The 20,196-nt window shown below is 34.1% G+C and overlaps 2 protein-coding genes across 2 annotated transcripts in view; one reads left to right on the top strand and one right to left on the bottom strand.

Annotated features, from left to right (window-relative positions):
- The window catches only part of LOC134273706 (uncharacterized), a 10,763-nt gene extending 1,159 nt beyond the window's left edge, over positions 1 to 9,604 (top strand). The window contains exons 2-7 of the mRNA XM_062755912.1: positions 1,075 to 1,170; positions 1,350 to 1,405; positions 1,599 to 1,655; positions 2,094 to 2,214; positions 2,461 to 2,633; positions 8,661 to 9,604. Coding sequence (XP_062611896.1) covers positions 1,075 to 1,170; positions 1,350 to 1,405; positions 1,599 to 1,655; positions 2,094 to 2,214; positions 2,461 to 2,633; positions 8,661 to 8,717 — 560 coding nt within the window. The 3' untranslated portion in view covers positions 8,718 to 9,604. The remainder of the gene's footprint in view (positions 1 to 1,074; positions 1,171 to 1,349; positions 1,406 to 1,598; positions 1,656 to 2,093; positions 2,215 to 2,460; positions 2,634 to 8,660) is intronic.
- Positions 9,605 to 12,351: 2,747 nt separating this feature from the next.
- On the bottom strand, positions 12,352 to 13,836 carry LOC134273707 (thrombospondin-1-like). The gene is made up of 3 exons (XM_062755913.1): positions 13,695 to 13,836; positions 12,590 to 12,725; positions 12,352 to 12,504 (listed from the first exon to the last, which is right to left on the bottom strand). The coding sequence occupies exons 1-3, from the start codon at positions 13,725 to 13,727 to the stop codon at positions 12,356 to 12,358; spliced, it is 318 nt and encodes a 105-aa protein (XP_062611897.1). The 5' UTR covers positions 13,728 to 13,836; the 3' UTR covers positions 12,352 to 12,355.
- Between the last annotated feature and the right edge of the window lie 6,360 nt (positions 13,837 to 20,196).

Consider the following 20,196-nt stretch of genomic DNA (forward strand, 5'->3'; position numbering starts at 1 on the left):
TTTTTTATATCATCCATGCAAGACCCTGTAAGCTAGCTAATCTCAGCGAGATGTCGTAGGGACTAAAATATTTGGTCGGACGTCCACTACAGTTTATACATGTACGTGGTGTAACAGCTAGAAATAATAATAATAAAAAGGAGAAAAAGGGGCAAGGATTTGAACTTTGGTCCCTGAATCATTGCATGGTCTTGTGCTATATCAACTGAGCTATTCACAGCTAAGCCATCAAACATGTCTGACTGTCACCATTTAATTCCTCCTTCCCAAAAGACTTTGCCCTTCATTAAACTTGGTCAAAGACACCAACCCACACATTTCCCTGGTAGGTCTTTTACCAGTCATTTTCAGGACATTGCAAGGCACCATATGTAACAAGAAAGGAGAAAAATGCAATGGACTAGACCAGGATATGGATTAACCCCCTCCCAATTCACTAGCCAGGTGCTTTACTAACTGAGCTATCTGCATGACCACTGTCAAACCTTTCTGACTGCCACATTGGCATAGCCATGAAATTTGTCCAAGAACAGAGCTTTACAATCTTGAAAATGGAACTTGCTCCTAAAATGTACTAGACACATTTACATGTATCTATCGCACAGGACATGTATGGATACACTTTCTGAAGAATGGGTGGTACTGGTAATAAATGCACACAAAATAAAAATCTGTTGTTTGTGCATGTATTGACTTAATTAATCCTAAAGTATATATACATGAATATATTAGAGACATATAAGAGACTCTTATATGTCTCTTAATTTATATAACCAGAAAATAAAGATTAAATTTTTATACCTCAAAAAATGTAAAAAGTTCCAATGATAAACCTTTTCAGCACCTGTGGAGCCCCAGACCAGAGATAAAAATTACACAACTTAATTTTGTCACATTTACTTCATACAGTCAGTTCTGGTCAATTATAATAAATAGATTGATATTTTTGCTTTTTAATTTAAAATTCCACTAAAAAGCATAATAATTAATCAGGGCTCTGTTGGGTTCTGTTGGTATGCTTCTATAATAATTTACAGCTTACCAGGTAATAAGATCAGTCTGTTGTATTTGTAGGTTACTTTCGACTGTGTTTGTTTGGAGCCAGTCTTCCCTTCTTCACTGAGCCAGGATGGTTTTTAGCTCTCTATGGAACTTCTGTAGCCCTTGATGGTAAGCTAGTGTTTTTTTTAGGAAATATTTTGTTGGACATAATCATTATTTTATTCTTTTCCAATTATTTTAAAGATACACTAATCTGAAAATCATATGTTTCTCTTCATTATTAAAGAAGTGGTTGTTTACTAGAAGAACAAATTAAGACAAAACAAATTTTTCCCTTTGTCCTATAGGATTTGATGGATATTTTGCAAGGAAGCTGAATCAGACATCAAGATTTGGAGCATGGGTAAATATAAATTTTATTTAAATGTAACAAATGCAAAATTGTAAAGTTCAATGAATGTGAAATAAAAGAATAAATTTCTTCATTGATTGAAGTAAATAAATGCCAAAAATCTAAGCATGAAAGTTACTTTAATTTTTAGAAAACAGAATTTTTTTTCATTTACATCTTCTGATTTTTGTTTTTTTATTATCAGTTTGATGTTGTCATTGATTTAATCAGCAGAGGTGGATTATGGTGCCTGCTTTACAAGGTAGCTAACTCACAAATTCTTATAATAAAAGCTGGTGATTCTTCTACTTTTTTAAAATATAAAATCCACCACTTTCTTAGAAAGTTACAGTGTTTTTAAATGTATTTTAGCAAAAATGATTATATATAGCAAATTTAATGCCTGTATCATAGACAATTATTTCATTGATCTCATACAGGAAATTGATGAATAATGAACTCCCGTGGTACATGTATATATGTATATATAAATTATTGATATAATATAAATACTGTTATTACTTATGGAAAGCAATTTCACCATCTTCAGTGATTTGCTTTAATTGATCTTGAATTACATTTGAACTACTGTACATGTAATACATTGTACAAAATATAATTTACTTTAATTCTTGTAAAGTTGTAAATGATTGTTTTGAATACTTATTGGGGTGTTATCATATATTGAAATTTTGTACAGTATGGGTATTTTATGATACTTGTGGAATGGTTAACATTTACTGCGACCCACACCAGAGGAGCTAACTGGAAAATTCCAGATGAAGAATTTCCTCATCTCTGCAAATTAGTTATGGCAAAAGGTAATCTCCTCTTTATTGATTGTATATATGTATGTATGTGTATATATTAAATGCATTATCAAACAGCACTATAAAATGAGGCAAGGAACATTACTGTTAGCTACTTTCATGTGTTGAAATCGAATAGATTGTGGTAATTGTACTTATGCAGTAAAACAGACCAAGGACTTTATGAGCCATTTCCAGTTGTTACCGTAATGGTTGAAAATTGGAAAAGAATAAAGCAAATACATGTTTATATTTCAGGTTTTAAAACTCCTTTAGGATTTATAGCTATATCAGGTGTACATGGTCTACCTATAGCTTTATACTGTCAGCAGTTGGGCTTATTTCAGTTGTTTCCTGTTCTGACTCCGACAGTTTTATACCCAGTCATCATCTTCCTTATTATCGGGAGAATCTTAGCATTTAGAGTTGAGGTGAGCTCCAGTATAAGGCTATTTATACCCGCACTTTCTAAAGAAAGTTCGGGTATATTGTTGTTACTCATGTCCGTCCGTCCGTCCGTCCGTCCGTCTGTCACACTTTTCTTCCCTGAACTCCTCCTACATTTTACACAGTAGCTTAATCATCTTTTAAGAGATGGTTGGTGGTGTTATGTAGATGTGCAGTAAGGTTTCGGAATTTTGATTTTGCCCCTGGGGGTCGAAAAATGACGTTTTTTGTGCAAAAAGTCCCGTCTTCCCTGAACTCCTTCTACATTTTACTCAGCAGCCAAATCATCTTTTGAGGGATGATTGGTGGTGTCATGTAGATGTGCAGTAAGGTTTCGGAATTTTGATTTTGCCCCGGGGGGTCAAATGGGGGTCAAAAAATGACGTTTTTTATGCAAACAGCCCCATCTTCCCTGAACTCCTCTTACATTTTACTTAGCAGCCTAATCATCTTTTGTGGGATGCTTAGTGGTGTCATGTAGATGTGCAGTAAGGTTTCGGAATTTTGATTTTGTCCGGGGGGGTCAAATGGGGGTCGAAAAATGACGTTTTTTGTGCAAAAAGTTCCGTCTTCCCTGAACTCCTTCCACATTTTACTCAGCAGCCTAATCACCTTTTGGGGGATGATTGGTGGTGTCATGTAGATGTGCAGTAAGGTTTCGGAATTTTGATTTTGCCCTGGGGGGTCAAATGGGGGTCGAAAAATGATGTTTTTTGTGCAAAAAGTCTCGTCTTCCCTGAACTCCTTCTACATTTTACTCAGCAGCCAAATCACCTTTTGGGGGATGGTTGGTGGTGTCATGTAGATGTGCAGTAAGGTTTCGGAATTTTAATTTTGCCCCGGGGGTCAAATGGGGGGTGGAAAAATGATGTTTTTTATGTAAAAAGCCCCATCTTCCCTGAACTCCTCTTACATTTTACTTAGCAGCCTAATCATCTTTTGTGGGATGATTAGTTGTGTCATGTAGATGTGCAGTAAGGTTTCGGAATTTTGATTTTGCCCTGGGGGGTCAAATGGGGGTCGAAAAATGACATTTTTTGTGCAAAAAGTCCCGTCTTCCCTGAAATCCTTCTACATTTTACTCAGCAGCCAAATCACCTTTTAGGGGATGGTTGGTGGTGTCAGGTAGATGTGCAGTAAGGTTTTGGAATTTTGATTTTGCCCCGGGGGGTCAAATGGGGGTCGAAAAATAACGTTTTTCATACAAAGAGCCCTGTTTTCCCTGAACTCCTCTTACATTTTACTCAGCAGCCTAATCATCTTTTGGGAGATGGTTGGTGGGGTCATGTAGATATGCAGTAAGATTTTGGAATTTAGATTTTGCCCCGGGGGGTCAAATGTGGGTCGGAAAATGATGTTTTTTTTGTGCAAAAAGCCCTGTCTTCCTTGAAGTCTTCCTTAATGTTACTCAGAAGCCTAATCATCTTTTAGGAGAGTTAAATATTTTGAAAATTATGTAAAACATCAACGTCAAGGGGTAACAAGATGTGTTTGTGAAATACTATGTGCCCGGCGTCAACAAAGTTCAAAAAGCTATTTTTAGCATATTGGTCACAGTCAAGTCACAAGGTCATTGACCTTGGTGTTGTTTGTAAGAACTTAATTAGTGGGGTATGCATACTAAATATGAAGTCCCTATCTCCTATGGTTCAAAAGTTATGGCAAAAAGTAGAAAAAGCTATTTTTAGTATAAAGGTCACAGTTAAGGTCACATGGTCATTGACCTTGGTGTTGTTTGAAAGAACTTTATTAGTGGAGTATGCATACTAAATATGAAGTCCATATCTCTTATGGTTCAAAAGTTATGGCAAAAAGTGGAAAAAGCTATTTTTAGCATATAGGTCACAGTCAAGGTCACAAGGTCATTGACCTTCATGTCATTTGAAGGAACTTTATCAGTGCAGTATGCATACCAAATATGAAGTCTCTATCTCCTATGGTTCAAAGGTTATGGCAAAAAGTGGAAAAAGCTATTTTTAGTATAAAGGTCACAGTCAAGGTCACATGGTCATTGACCTTGGTGTTGTTTGAAAGAACCTTTTTAGTGGAGTATGCATACCAAATATGAAGTCCCTATCTCCTATGGTTCAAAAGTTATAACAAACAGTTGAAAAACCTATTTTTAGCATATAGGTCACAGTCAAGGGCACGAGGTCATTGACCCTGATGTCATTTGAAAGAACTTTATTAGAGGAATATGCATACTAATTATGAAGTCTCTATTTCTTATGGTTCAAAAGTTATGACAAACAGTTGAAAAACCTATTTTTAGCATATAAGTCACAGTCAAGGTCACAAGGTCATTGACCTTGATGTCATTTGAAAGAACTTTATAAGAGGAGTATGCATACCAAATATGAAGTCTCTATCTCTTACGGTTCAAAAGTTTTGGCCAAGGTTAAACTTGACAACAGACAAACTGACAAACAGATAAACAGACAAACAGACAGGACAAAAACAATATGCGCCCCGAAAAAATTCGGGCGCATAAAAAAACATCGCATGCTGGGAAACACCTTGAATTCTTATGAGTAATTTATGTACATGTCAAATGTGAGAGTCATATCTCATCTCAATCAAAAGTTATAACCGAATGCAACATTTTTGAAAAGTAGGTTAGGCTTGATCGCTTCAAGGTCAAGGTCACAGTGTAAAAGTCATGATTTATTTGAAAAGGTCTTATCACAGGTAATAATAAACATGCATTATGATATGAATGCCCTAACTTTTCTCTTTCAAAATTAAGATTTTATAACAATTTAATTTTTTTTCAAGTTGGTCAAACTTCTAGGTCACATGTAAACCCCCCCCCCCCCCCCCCCAAAAAAAAAACCATGCCATTCTCACAGGTAAATATACTAATACATAAGTTTAATATGAATGTCTCTTCTCATTCAGTAGATATGACCGTGATAACCAAGGTTAAATTTTTTGAGACAGATGGACTGAGTCTGACATACAAATGTACATATTTCTATATGAATTGGGTAAAATTGGCCCAGTGGTTCTAGAGAAGTTAAAAATGTAAAAAGTTTTCAGACAAACAGATGGACAACACGTCACGACAGACATTATATGCTAAGGAAACCAAAAAAGCTCAAATGAGTGTTTTGAAAGGGTTACAATATGGTTGGAGTATTTGAAAAGCTGTTTTTTTCCTGCAGAGATATGCATGACCAACATATTTATGTTTTATATTTTCTTGAGTAATTTGTTTGTTTGTTGTGAATACATCTTCCCTCATATGGAGACACCACCAAATAATAATGAAGATAAGATGTGTTTGTGAAACACTGATGTCCCAGTATGGAAGCCTATGGCGAAGGTTGAAGTTTCTCAAATATATGTCAAACTCAAAGGTCAAGGTCAAAGGGTTCAAATTGTTAGTATCAGAAGAAAGTCTTGTCACAAGGAATGCACATGTTAAATAAAGAAATCTCTAGTAATTCCTGTTCAAAAGTTAATTGCCAAGGTTAATTTTTTTTTTTAAGTGGTTCAAACTCTAGGGTCAAGGTCAAACATATTTATACCTGTTGACAGTTCAAAATGAATACAATATGTCATGATAAGTATGAAAGCCCTAGCACCTACTGATCAAAATTTAGGCAGAGTTTAAAGTTTGGTATTTTTCTTGTAAAAATGTGTATCCCATGTCAAGCGATCAGAGGTAAAAATTAATGGTACCCAAATAAAAGGTCTTCTTAAATTGTCACAAGAAATAAACCTATAAAATGTGGAAGCTATATGTATGGTTCATTCTACCTATTCCCACTTTTTGAAAATCATGTAGGAAAAGGTAAGATTTTATGTGGGAATAGGTGGAATTTTGTGTAAACAAAACATTAACTACCGGTATATGTTCTTAAATTTAGGTTTTAAGTTGCTTTTCCTTGTAAGATCTTTTTATTATTTCCAAAATCCGAAATAAATCATATTTTCTCATAGATTTATTCATTATTTTCTGTCTTAAAATGTACAAAATACAGGTAAATTTAAACATCTATTGTTAATTGCAAGTGGGAATAGGTGGAATTGAGTTTTTTAAAAAGTGGGAATAGCTAGAAGACACCATATGTATAGCCCATCCCACTTAAAACTTATTGGCAAGCTAGCTAGGATTTAATTTTTGCAGACTTATAGACAGACATACTATAAACACAAGAAACAAAATATGTATAATAATTAGTCAAATGGAAAAAAATATACTATTTAACTGGAATCACAAAATAGATTGTTATTTCAGGGACAGGAAGTGGGTAGGAAGATTGGAATCCCCCCTCCCCCCCCCCCATCTGGCATTTGCTTTGTTATTTAAACAAGACTATATACTGTAGCAAGTAAAAAATGACTCTTGACATCCTCTCCCTATAAACTTAATTAGAAAACATTGACCTCACTATCATTGTTTTTTTATTTGTTTATTTGTTTTCATTTTTTTTCTCCTGCTTGTCACGAAATTCTGGGCTGGAATATTTTGACTGAGATGTGAACCCCCCTCCCTACTCCCGAAAAAAATTCTGGATCCGCACCAGTATTGGCAGTAACTGAATGTCACATCGACAACGGGAGATAACTTCACAATATGAAATTCGTCTAGTGTGGCATGCGATGATCTTTGGCCCTTTTTAAACTTTAACCTAATCGTTTGGGTGTATTTTACTCCCCACTATACTAAAACTTCTACTTACCGACTCCCTGTGTCTCGTAAACTTCATGAAATATAAATCCAATTATAACACAAAATGAATTAATCCAATGCACACCAGACTGCACCCATGTGCCATTTTGGCGAACTTTCGTGTATCAGATGAAGTGGGAATCGGCCGAGGTGTGCCAAATGGTGTTTAATCTATAAATATCATAATGGGTGACGCAACGTGATGTAATGTAGAAATTTACATGTTCACATGTATAGTACAAGAACAAATTTTAAATTAATTCATTACAAACGATATTAAATTTTAACAAACCTTTTCCGTCTAGCCTATTCCAAAAAGTATGTGCTGTGTGATTGTGGTGTCGAAGGGGGGTGGGGGGGGGTAGTAAATTTAAAAAGGTCCTATTATGAGCAAAACATATATCAAAATCTAATTTCAGACGCGGATCCAGAATTTTTTTCCGGGGGGGGGGGGGGGGGGGGGGGGGGGGGTCCACCTCAGTCAAAAAAAAATCCTATCCCAGAAATTGACAATCCAAAAAAAAAAAAACCTAAAGTAAATCTCACCCAAACGTCAAAAACCTATATCGTGGAGGTGGGGTGGGGGTAGTGGTGACTTCTATTGCCGCAAATTTAACTTTTCATACCTATTTTACACATATTCGTGTTTACCGGGGGGGGGGGGGGGGGATCTGCATTTTCCAAGGGGGGTCCATTGTAACTTTTTCCTTGTTTTAGTATATACATTTTTTAACCTTGTAAATTCCAGGGGGGGGGGGGGGGTCCTGACCCCCCCCCCCCCCCCCCGACAGATCCGTGCATGAATTTACATCATTAATAAAATTCAGACTGGTATATAATGAATTAAGCATGTATAAAATAAATATTAGAGGTTCTGAGTTATAGGTCACAGGGTCTGCGAATTTCATAATCAATTTGATTAATACATGTAAATTATAGAATTATTTTGACTATTTCCTTGGAAAGCCGCCCAATATGTAGGAGCGTGTATTTAGAGGCAAACACCTTAGTGCGGGTATTACTGTCTCATGACAGCATCTAGTTTTAACTTATTTTAAATCAATCTTTGCATAGGATAACCCATGAAAGCAACAATATTTAAAACTTGCTTATTTCCAATGGGGTCCTAAGATGTTTAATTACTAGTATATAGATTGATTGGAAGTGGGCTTTGCTTAATTAATGAAATACTCTGTTTGTTTATAATTTATAATTGAAAATGAATAAATAGTTGAAACGTTGCAGAAAAAATAAATAATTCATGAGAGTTCACTTTATGAGTGAAAACAAATTTTATAGCAGCTTCATATGTTTTTTTTAAACATTTTTTCAGATCTTTTATATACAGAGCCACATAAAAGGTTTACTTTTGGAGGAAGAAAATTCCTAGAAAAAAAGACTTGGATCACAATTGTGTACAAGTTAGTTGTTTTGCCATTGACAATCATTTAAGTCATATATAAAATTACAAGTACGAGGGTTGATCCAAAAGTAATGTCACAACTTTGATAATATTGCTATAAATAGACGTAAAGCAACAAAATTATACATGATGAAAGCTGTATTTATTTCAAATCAGACCTGAAAAATTCAAAGAAATATGATGTATACTTTTCAAAATATCAGATTTTAAACAGTGCGCGTTTATGTTAGTCGCCGCACCTAAATATAACGTACGTCATATGACAGATTCATACTGTCATACTTTTGAGTGTTTCCCCTTTGTTTCATTAAAAAAATATTCGTGATTCGCAAACACTTTCACCAATTTCACTTTCTTTAAGAATTCTTGGTATCATTATTCACTTACCGTTTTCATAAATAAGCCCTCTGTCAAAATTTTTTGAACAGTAGTATAATACAAACTTAAAAATTCACATTTCACTCTATACGTCTGTCTTTTTTGACAACGTCAGACACCATTGAACGTTTATGTTCGATCTCCTTTCTTTCGGTCTTCTTGTCCTCTGCTTATCATTCAATGACCAATCATCCGCCCAAAATTGCTGAAACCATCTACATGTATAAAGATGTCTCTTATTTACCTTCTTTATTCTGTAAGTCTGATTGATTAAGGAAAATGTCGCTAGTGATGATTCATATATTTTGAAGCAAAAATACATTACAACTCGTAGAGCCTTTTTCCCAATTTTGACAATTCCTTTGTACAACAGAGTTAACAAGAATGTTTATGATCACAAATACCAATGCCGTCATTTAATTTTCAATTAAAGACTAGAAAATAACGAGAATTGTGTCTTTAAAATATTTGGGAAATTAGGTGCTTTTTCAGAATCTTTTTAATGTGTTCGTCTTTTTCATTATAAGAAAAAATACACTTTAAAATGTGACGTTCCGTTGTGACGCAGCAACAACCCCTATGCTCTATGTTTTAAACATCTATAAAATAAATTCAAATAAACATTATTAAATGAAAATTTCAATGTTGATTAGATTTATATATGTGTATCTATTGGTATTTCATATTTGAAATTTTGACGCCAAATATAAAAGATATGGACACTGTGACATTACTTATGGATCATCCCTCATATATTTATTTTCCCCCATAAATTAAGTATTAAAAGAAATCCTTTTTTACTTTAATGAGCTCAACCAAATATTGTTTTACTGGTACATGCAATATATTTTTTCCATTTTTAAATTTATATTGTATATGGTTTGTGAATACATTTACAATTTTTACAATAGCAGGGTATTATATGATAATTTCATTTTTGGACTTAAGGGTTTATTCAATTTTGGGATTCATTGTTTTAATATTTTATACGAACACATATATTATATTCATTTATTATATTTTTTGTACTTATTCCATTACTTGTATGTTCATATGTTATGAAAACTAACCAAAGAATTGTTACATTATATTTATAGACAATCATTGTATTTTTTGACTGGTATATTGTTAATGCATTCTCTTCAATGAGTGTGCACAAGTGCAGATTTTACATTAAGTTAACTGATATTACAGGATAAACCCCACTTGAATATATAAAAAAAGAAAATCCATGTTGCTTTGAATGATAACAGCCTATCTTTTCTGGGAATATACCTGGTAGCAAGATTCCTTAATGAAAAGTAATTTCTGGTGATTTCACCTTATGTTAAATTAAAACAAAAATGACTTACAAATTAAGGATAACAGAATGTCATAATTATACATGTATGTATGTAATTTTTTGAAACATTAACAATATACAAGTTCAAACAGAGTCAGTCCTCCCTGTGAAGCAAACTATGTTTTTCAAAGCACAGTTTGAATATATGACATTTAACCCATACCTGTGATTTAGATGTATAATCAGATGTGAGACAATCAAACACATGCATTACCAGTACACTTACTTTTTACAAATTTTTATAATTTTTTTTAGCTTGACACGTTACCGGGTACTTTTTACAATTTTTATATATATATGAAAATTATCTGTGATTATGATACATGTATTTATATTGATATTCTCCAATGCTCAAACATTCCCAAAGTTAAATGTTTTTTTGATTACTGTAAAAGCACAAATATTCGTGGGGGATTAAATTTCGTTTATTTCTTTGTTAACAATATTCAACGAAATTAAATCCCACATGAAATTTTATATGACTATATATTGAATAGGTTTAGTTTTAAAACAACGAAATTAAATGCCCACGAAAATATTTTTGATGACAAAACAACAAAATTTTCTGCCCACGAAAATTTGTGTTTCTACAGTATATTATAAGTGTTTGAATGTTGATTTGAATGTTGATCTGTATTATTGACTGATCTCTTATATCTGGACATGTTTCTTATTTAAAAACACTTACAAAGAGAATTAGCATTCTAACTGTAATAATTCTACCGTATAAGCAGAATTTTTAGCGAGGGTTTAATTTTGGCATTATTAGCGAGGGTGCCAAAATCACTAAAATTGAGTATCACTAAAAGTTAATTGCACTTAATTTGTAAAAGCTTCTTTAGTGGGCTTTTTAAAATCGCTAAAATTAAGTGTTGCTAAAAATAAAATACCAATTTTTAAGGACAAATCGCTAAATTTATGTCTCGCAAAAATTTCCACTTATACGGTATATCATTCCAAAAACAACATGTCACTTTGTTTACTGGAGTATGATAAAGTTTCAAATGCTGATCACCATATTTCTCACTGATTGGATGTTTGATTTCAATGAAGCCAATATTACTTTGCACATATATGAACAGAGGAGCCAGCAGTATGGTTTGACTTCTTCTCACTAGAGAAGTGGATAGGCTTTCTCCTGGATGTAGGCGAAAGCCTGTCCACCTCTCTGAAGAGAATATGTTTGACTGACTATGTGTTGCTGCTTATTACATATGTCCTATTCACAAACAATTATTCAATGCAATTGGCCTGTTTCAGAATATTGCTAGATTCTTTGTGCCATAAGCAAAGTAATAGTTATCTCATTGAAATCAAACATCAAATTGATGAGAAATATGGTGATTAACATTTGAAACTTTAGCATGACCCATCAAACAGAGTGACGTGCAGTTATTGGAATGAAAGTACATGTACCTCTTTCAAAGAAGAAAAAACACAAGCACATGTACATGATAGTAGGAATTTTTTTCCAAAATAGTTATATCTATACATTAATTTGAATTTCTGTTGAGTTCAATATTTGCTAAATTATTTTAAAAATTTATGATATAACCAGAACAACATTTCAGAATTTTAGTCATTATTTTAAATTAATTTATGTGATTAATTTGTAATCTATGGACAATTTACAATGCAAAAAAAAAAAACACTTGAAAATATTAAGGGTAGCATATCAATCTAATGAATTTTCATTTTTTTAAATCCTTTTCATATTCAAAATACATGATTATCCATTTTTTAATCAATTGTTACTTTTTATACTCAATTTAGCATGACAATCAGTAAATAACCAGTTGTTATTACAAATAAAACTTAAAAACAAAAAAAAAATCTTTGAAATCTTATTTTATTATACTGTCAGGAGTAGTTTTCAACAAAATAATCAAGATCTGCATTTCCTGAAATGGCAATTCTGTAACTCCACATTCCCAGCATGACACCTTGTGACATCATGACAAGTTCGTCTGCGTGTCCGTTGTCCTTTTCCACAGCTTTTACTGCAAGGACTCCATTTCGACCATGACCCATATCCTGTCCAAAGGAAAATCTTGAGCTAAAAAAGCTACATGTATAATTAATTCAATATACAATATTTAACTTTGGCTGATATTAGTACCTCCATTAGGATCAAAGTCATCCTCTTCAAATACAAGGCTCTCACGTTTTAGTCGATGAAAATTCTTTATCGGAATATTTTCCATTGTGGTGATTGAAAAATACTGTTTATCTTCTCCATCCATAGAATCTTTCTCCTGTTTATTGGAAAATATGTCTATGTATAAAAATCTACTATATGCCTTGTAAACCTTAAACTATTTAAAGCTAATAAGGACACACCCCACCCCCAACTTGACATCCATCTTTTGGCCTTAATAATTCGCATAAAGGGCGTTGGTGATCTGACATACCCAGCGAACAAGACAGTGATCTTTCATAAAATGTCATTAAAAAAAATAAACTTACCAATTGGAACTAAACTTATCAATTGGAAACCCATTTCATAATAATTATGATAAGTGGGCAAACGGTAATCATGCTCAAAGCAGGTCCGTAGCAACAGTAATTTACTGTCCAAATCATGAAATTTGTCAGTCCTCGGCCATATATACAGCAAAAAACGAAAAATGTACCCAGAAAAGGGGGGCCCCAGCGTTCTAATCTGGTAGCTCGCTGACCTGAAAAAAAAAATGGGATGGACGACCAGAGAGCTTCAGTGCCATCCGTCTCAAAACCGTGGTTTGCAACGATGCTGCAGACGGAGTTTATCTCTCAGTTGAGATGTGGTTGATTCGATACGCAAAAGCATTCTCTACGTATGAACAATTTCTAAGACAATGTAAGTTATAGGCAAACAAGTTAATTACACACCGAAGAGTCGACGGATTTTTTCGTTGTTTTCCATCATGACAAGGGGATGTTTACTCCTCCATGGCACCTGATCTCACCTTTGATGTTGTAGAGGTCCATGTTTGCTCTGCTCCTGATTTGTATTGTTTAATAGCTTTTTGAGCTTGAATAGTTCTTCATATATTTCATTCAACTCTGACATCTCTCTCTCTCTCTCATATTTCATTCAACTCTTGACATCTCTCTCTCTCTCTCTCTCTCTCTCTCTCTCTCATATATATATTATATATTTCATTCAACTCTGACATCTCTCTCTCTCATATATTTCATTCAACTCTGATCTCTCTCTCTCTCTCTCTCTCTCTCATACTTACACGACCTTCTTTGGTGTTTATTTCAGCTATCATCAATGCAAATACATACGCCGTAAAAAGCCAAACTGTAATATTTTTCTGGAAACAAAACAAGATGTATTCAGAACTTTCTTGTTCTTTGCTTAATTGTTAAAAACATATACATGTATTGCTTAACTGTTAAAAAAAACAAAATGATTTTTAAGAATTATCTGATGATTCTTTTCTTTGCTTATATTCTTATAAAAGCATTTTAGAAATTCTACATGCGCATTAAAGCATTTTTCAAAATTTCTTTATTTTTACTTAGCTAATATTTCTAGTATGAAAACAAGCTAATTCAGAGAACCTGTGCCCCCCCCCCTCCTCCGCTAAAGGAACAAGCTATAAACTTCCGAGAATCTGTGTCTCCCGTTAAAGTCGTATATGGCGTATGGCGTATTTATGATAAGTTCAGACTAACTTAAAATAATTTAATTCTGGTTGTAACGCTGCATTTGATTGGATAAAAAATTTACTTTATATCGTATAAAATGGGTTGCCTACGTCACAATGACTTTCGTCAAAAACGTATCAATCCGCCTGACGTTACATTCAAATTTTGTACAAACTGAAGTCATTTTGTTAGAACAATCATCTTTTTTTTTTCTTACACCAAATGAATGAAAATTGGATTATAAGGGATGAACTTAATAGCTGCCCATTTTATACGGTATAAACTGGGTTGGAACAATTTACGCTTTTTTATAAACCGCGAAGCGTAAACTGCCCCGACCCAGTTTAGAACATAACCTACTTATTCAGCCAATCAAATGCTTCCATTTCTAGCGAAGAATTCATTGAATTCTTCAATTTCTGAAAAATTCAACGGTGTCTGATTGGTTCACTTGACAGTTATTTGGGTGTGTCTTCATTGGTCTTTGTTCAGCACACAAAAAGAAACTATTCAAAACCCACGTGCTGCTTACAATGAAATTTAAAACTTTCTAGGCCTTGCTACACTTTTTTCCCACTGTAATCTTTTGTCGCCTTTTTCAATATAATTATTTTTTTTCACATTTCGGTACATACAGAAAATACAACCATCGTCATGTATATCAGAGATGAACCTTGTCTTCGAAAACAGATTTAATCACAATTTTCATCAAATTTTTATTTTATATTAGACAGCGATACCCACTCCTGCTGACTAGGGCCTTGTCATCTTAACACAATCATTTTTAAAAGATATAGATATGACGATTCTTGCTACATGGGTATTCATTAGTTCAGTAACTTTAATATATCTTCACCATACCATTTCCCCAGTAAATCGAGCTATTTCATGTAATCCCGTGCTAACCTGAATGGGTTGGGAGTCCATTCTGAAACCGCATGTGTTCGATATCGACTGCGTGCTCGAAATGAACAACGAGCGGTCAAGTTGAGCCTTATATATGACACAGCCGTGGGAGGAGTTTATTTTTAATCCATTAATCCATTCATTTGATTGGCTGAGGTTCTGTTCTAAGTCAGTAAGATCATATGAAGAGAAATCTTCGCTCCGCCCATTCTTCATGACGAAGATTTCTCTTCATATGATATTACTATTACTTATACCGTATAAAATGTTTTCTTACTTAATTAGTTCACAGATATCACAGATTTTTAAAAACAATAACCGAGTTATTTCCGACTCGGAATTAAATAGCAGACACAGTTTAAAGTCAATCTAAATACCGGGTATATAATAAGAAGAGCATGCTCGAAAGAAGAGGGGTTTAACCTTTTCGCTGCCGTACAGATTTGGAGTTCAAACGCACAGTGCCGTGACAGTTTTTTATTACGTTAAATCTATGACGTAACGTTACTGTGACGTCACAAACAAAGTTGATAAAGGTATAAAACGTTTTGCCTTTCGCTTTTTGCAGAAAATGGTTTAAATACAGACAATAAAGAATAAATTCTACGAAACGACAAGACCCTTCAAAAATACATTTACAATACAAGCAAAATTTATGCACAAATAATATATTTTCAGTAGATTAAGTAGGTGGGTTTTTATTATTTTTTTAATAAGAAAAATAATTTAACGTTACGTCAAGAACCTGTGGGTCAAATATATATATATATTGCATAATAATGAACGGAATACGAGTAAAATATAATATTATATAAATGGTGCCTGTTTTGGAGGGTAACAGTTGAAATTGGCACCCCAAGGAAAACCATTGTCAACCGACGCGTCAGCGGAGGTTGACAATGGTTTTCCGAGGGGTGTCAATTTCAACTGTTACCCTCCAAAACAGGCACCATTTATTTTATTATACTGAATGTCTTCTTGATTTCGGATGTCAGCAAAAAAAAATAAAATCGTTGATCGTCTTTACGTTCACGTTTAGAAAGCTTTCAAACTCCCCGCTACTTCGAAAAAGATTTACTGACCTCTTTGTTGTTAATTTGATAATGTAAGAGTCCTTTTTCATCAAAAGGTTCGTTACTTCTTGCACTCGCAAGCATGTTTCGTCTGTCGTTTGTTGTTTTCAAGTAAGCTACATCGGAGACAAGCTTTTATTGACGTCAAGTTTATTCCGGTTCTTTCAAACGCGCAACTGACGCTTTTAGAATTCTACGGTGAACCGTGCGCGCATAATTTCCACGCATGTGGCATTACCGTTGTGTTACCCGTTGTCACGTGTGTTGCTAAGGCTCAGGGTAATCGAACGGATTGTTAACTGCGTCTAAACCAATCAGATTTTAGTATTTAACATGAAAGTATAATAAAAACAAATGCATTGTAATTGGAACACAGTTATAAATACATGTAATTAACTATTCATAAGTTTTCCTGATTTATCGTTGTAAATTCTATCGTACTTCTTCATTCGTTCATTTCTGTTTATATTTTTTATCGTAGACCTCACATAATTAATACATGTATGTCAAATGTACCCAGCCCGTATATGCAGAACTGCATATAGCTCTCCGAAAATACATATTAATATACCGGTCTGTCAAAACATTTTTTCCTGAGAGCTACAGTTCTGCAACTAACGCGTCCTGTAGAAATGGTTTACAGGTCGATCGGACCCCCCCCCTTAAAAAAAACCTAAGTTGTTCTCAAAAATCCTATTTCGCGCGTATGTGTGTGATGGGCCGGGGGTGGGGTAACTTGGTTAACTTTTCCGAAAAAAAAAAAACGAGAACATTGCAGAAGTGTTTATGGGTGTGTATGGGGGGGGGGGGGAGGGGGTGGCAACTGATATCAAAATAAAGATTTTCTGTAAACAAACTAAACTCAGAAAAAGTTCACATTCCTTTGCAGACTCACTCCTTTCCCTGAACCACTTATATTGCTATGAATTGTGTTTTTTAAATTTGTTCACACGTTTATGTTGATCTTTTAATACTGTCACTTTTTCTAATCGTGTTCCTAAAAATATGTTACTTCGTATGTTTTCGTCCTCTTTTCACCCTTGACCGGATACTCGGATGCAATCTGTGGATTATTTGATTCGATCAAATAAAGAAGTGTAAACGTTTAGATGCATTAAATAACTTAGCTCATTATTTTTCTACAGATTTTATTAATTAAATCATGCCCATTTGCTTATGTAATAATTCTATCTCATAGTAAAGTAATATTTTTTGAAATATTGGTTTTAAAAAATACATCACCAAAAAAATCGCTCTCATAGCTGTTAGAAAATAAATAATATACTACTACCAGTTTTAGTAAAGCTGAGATCTCGAGAAAATCAAGATCTCAGAGGTATTTGCCCGGGGTGGTGAGTACTGTAAGAGTATACTCGTCCCAATTTCGACAGACATAATATCTTTCCTGTCCTTTGATTGTAAATACCTACCATAATTCTTCCATTAATTTAATAGTGAGATATGATCTAACAGGAGAAGCCAGCGAAAAAATTCTGACTCTGCCCCCCCCCCCCCCCGGGCAATTAAAATTGATAATTCGCGCCGAAAAGAAATTAAATCTCTGTTGGTCTTTCGAACAAACAGAATGGAAAGAATTCGATGGGAACATACGCATAAACATGCATGCAGAGGTTCTATGTCGTAGTCGTTTCTTGCAGAAAAAAGAGCCATAATTGTTCAATGGACAGGGCATACATTTAAGCGGTCTAGATCTTTTCCTGCAATTGGCGATGTCATGCACTGCATGACTACATGAATCCGAAAATCGAAGGTTTCTCTGTAAAGTTCATTGTCTCATGGACTTTTTTTTTAATTATGTGACATATATGAAATAAAGCCTTTTACTTTGTTATGCTCCTGAGGATGAAACTTTAAAACATTTTTAAAGTCCGTTAAAGAGTCGTTCAAGGATTTATGTAACAATATTAAACTTTTATAATATATCATGCCGATTAAAGATTAAATTATCTTTTTTTTTTCTTTTTTTTTAGAAATTACAAATGATATAGCATTACTACATGTAGTATTTCCACGATCAAAACATTAAGTTTTTATGAGTAATGGTAAATTATTCCCATTTTTTAAGATACGCTGAATATTTTTTTCTCCAAATGAATTTTGATTGCTTGCATCGTTTAAACGAAGATTGAAAATACTGACAAAGATGTATTATTTAAAATTAGAATGTACTATTTTCATTTTCTAATGACCAACACAAATAATATACTTGTTTAACATTCCTTCCTACATATATATTTTTTTTCAGTAGAAGAAAGGCTTTAATAATAGTTTCCTGTAGCAAGAGGCCAAAATGGCGCGAAACTCGGAATGATGACGTAACGTCATAATCAGTTTTACTTGTGACGTAAATGAGCTAACGGTAGGCCCAAAATAGGCCCTCGGCACTTAACGTAGTATTTGAAGATAGGCCCAAAATAGGCCCGCGGCACAAAGAATGTTAAAGGGGCACTTTAAGAGAGGGCAGACGGGGCCGCAGGAAGTAATAATACATATTGTTTTTGCAAAAGCTTTAAATTTTTTTGAGATAACGCTTGGAAATGAAAGTTCTTTTACGAACACACATAATGTATGATGTTACGAGCTTGATCTTTGACCTAGAAATAAAAACAGGTCTCGATCCCTAAACGGGCTTCTTTATTAGGCCATATTGAGTTGCTGTGTAAAATTTCGTTGTAAAAGCTCAAAAGCTTCTCGAGATATTACACGGAAACGCAAGTATCACAGGCAGACAAAATTAAAATCCAGACGGACGGACAGACAGACCGAAATTATTACCCTCACTTTGTGAAAGCGGGGGACAAGTTAATGGATTCTTGATATGTTTCCCCTAAATAAAAGTTTTACACATAGACAGAAAATACAAATTTACGACCTTGACCTTTTGACCTCGAAATAAAAAAGGGTCTTCCTTAGCTAGGCGATATATGGCATGCCAAATTCAGAAAAATGAATACTTTATTTTGTAGCAAAGCTATCATGAGTTAAATTACAGTAATTTGTTATGTTCCCCAAACGAAGTTGGGGAACATATTGTTTTTACTCTGTTTCTTATTATTATTATTTTTCTTCTCGGGAAAATTTTGTCCGCGAATGATCTAGTAAACTACACATCCAATTTAGGTGAAATGTTTTTAGGGTCAGTAGACATGTTATGTAGATTTGCGGAATCAAGGTCATTTTGCGCGCACGTGCTTGCAAGAGCGCGCACGTGCAAAACGTGAAATGAGCAATATATAATGGATTTAACCGTAACTTTTCTATTTTTAGACGAAATGTTTTGAAACTCATAATGTAAGGATATATCAGTAGTATGCACAAGATGTCATGGTCAAAATAGCAAGATCTCACGTGCATGCACGTGCGCTTCGCTCTGATTGGCTGAAATTAAAGTCTCAATATCTTTCTTGTTTTTTGACGAAATCTTTTGAAATTTTGAACATAGCCATGCATAAGGATATCCTACAATATGATATATAGCAATTATCATGAAAACACGTGCATGCACGTGCACTGCAATCTGATTGGCTGAAACTTTCAATAGCTATAACTCCCTAGATTTTCAACCAAACAGGATGGGGTTTGGAACATAGATATATGTAATGGACTTCTACAAGAGGGTATGGTCACCATGCACAGGCACACACGTGCGTGTACGTGCGCTGCAATCTGATTGGCTGAAACTTGAAACAGCTATAACTCCCTTGGTTTTCAACCAAACAGGATGGGATTTGGAACATCGATATATATAACGGACCTCTACAAGTAGGTATGGTCACCATGCACATGCATACATGTACTGTACGTGCGCTGCAATCTGATTGGCTGAAACTTTAAACAGCTATAACTCCCTTGGTTTTCAACCAAACGGGGTGGGATTTAGAACATAGATAGATGTATTGGACTTCTACAAGAAGGTATGGTCACCATGCTCATGTATGCATGTGCGTGCATGTGAAATGGGTAAAATCAAAAATACACTTGAATGAGCGTTTTTTTTTTTACATGTATACTTTTGGATTAAGTACTTTAATATTTAGCATATTAAAATATTTAGATTGTGTAGACAATATGATATGTTCATTACGCA

This window comes from Saccostrea cucullata, unplaced genomic scaffold (genome assembly GCF_032062105.1).
Source record: "Saccostrea cucullata isolate Sc308-1 unplaced genomic scaffold, CSIRO_AGI_Scuc_v1 ctg7978, whole genome shotgun sequence".
Lineage (NCBI taxonomy): Eukaryota > Metazoa > Mollusca > Bivalvia > Ostreida > Ostreidae > Saccostrea > Saccostrea cuccullata.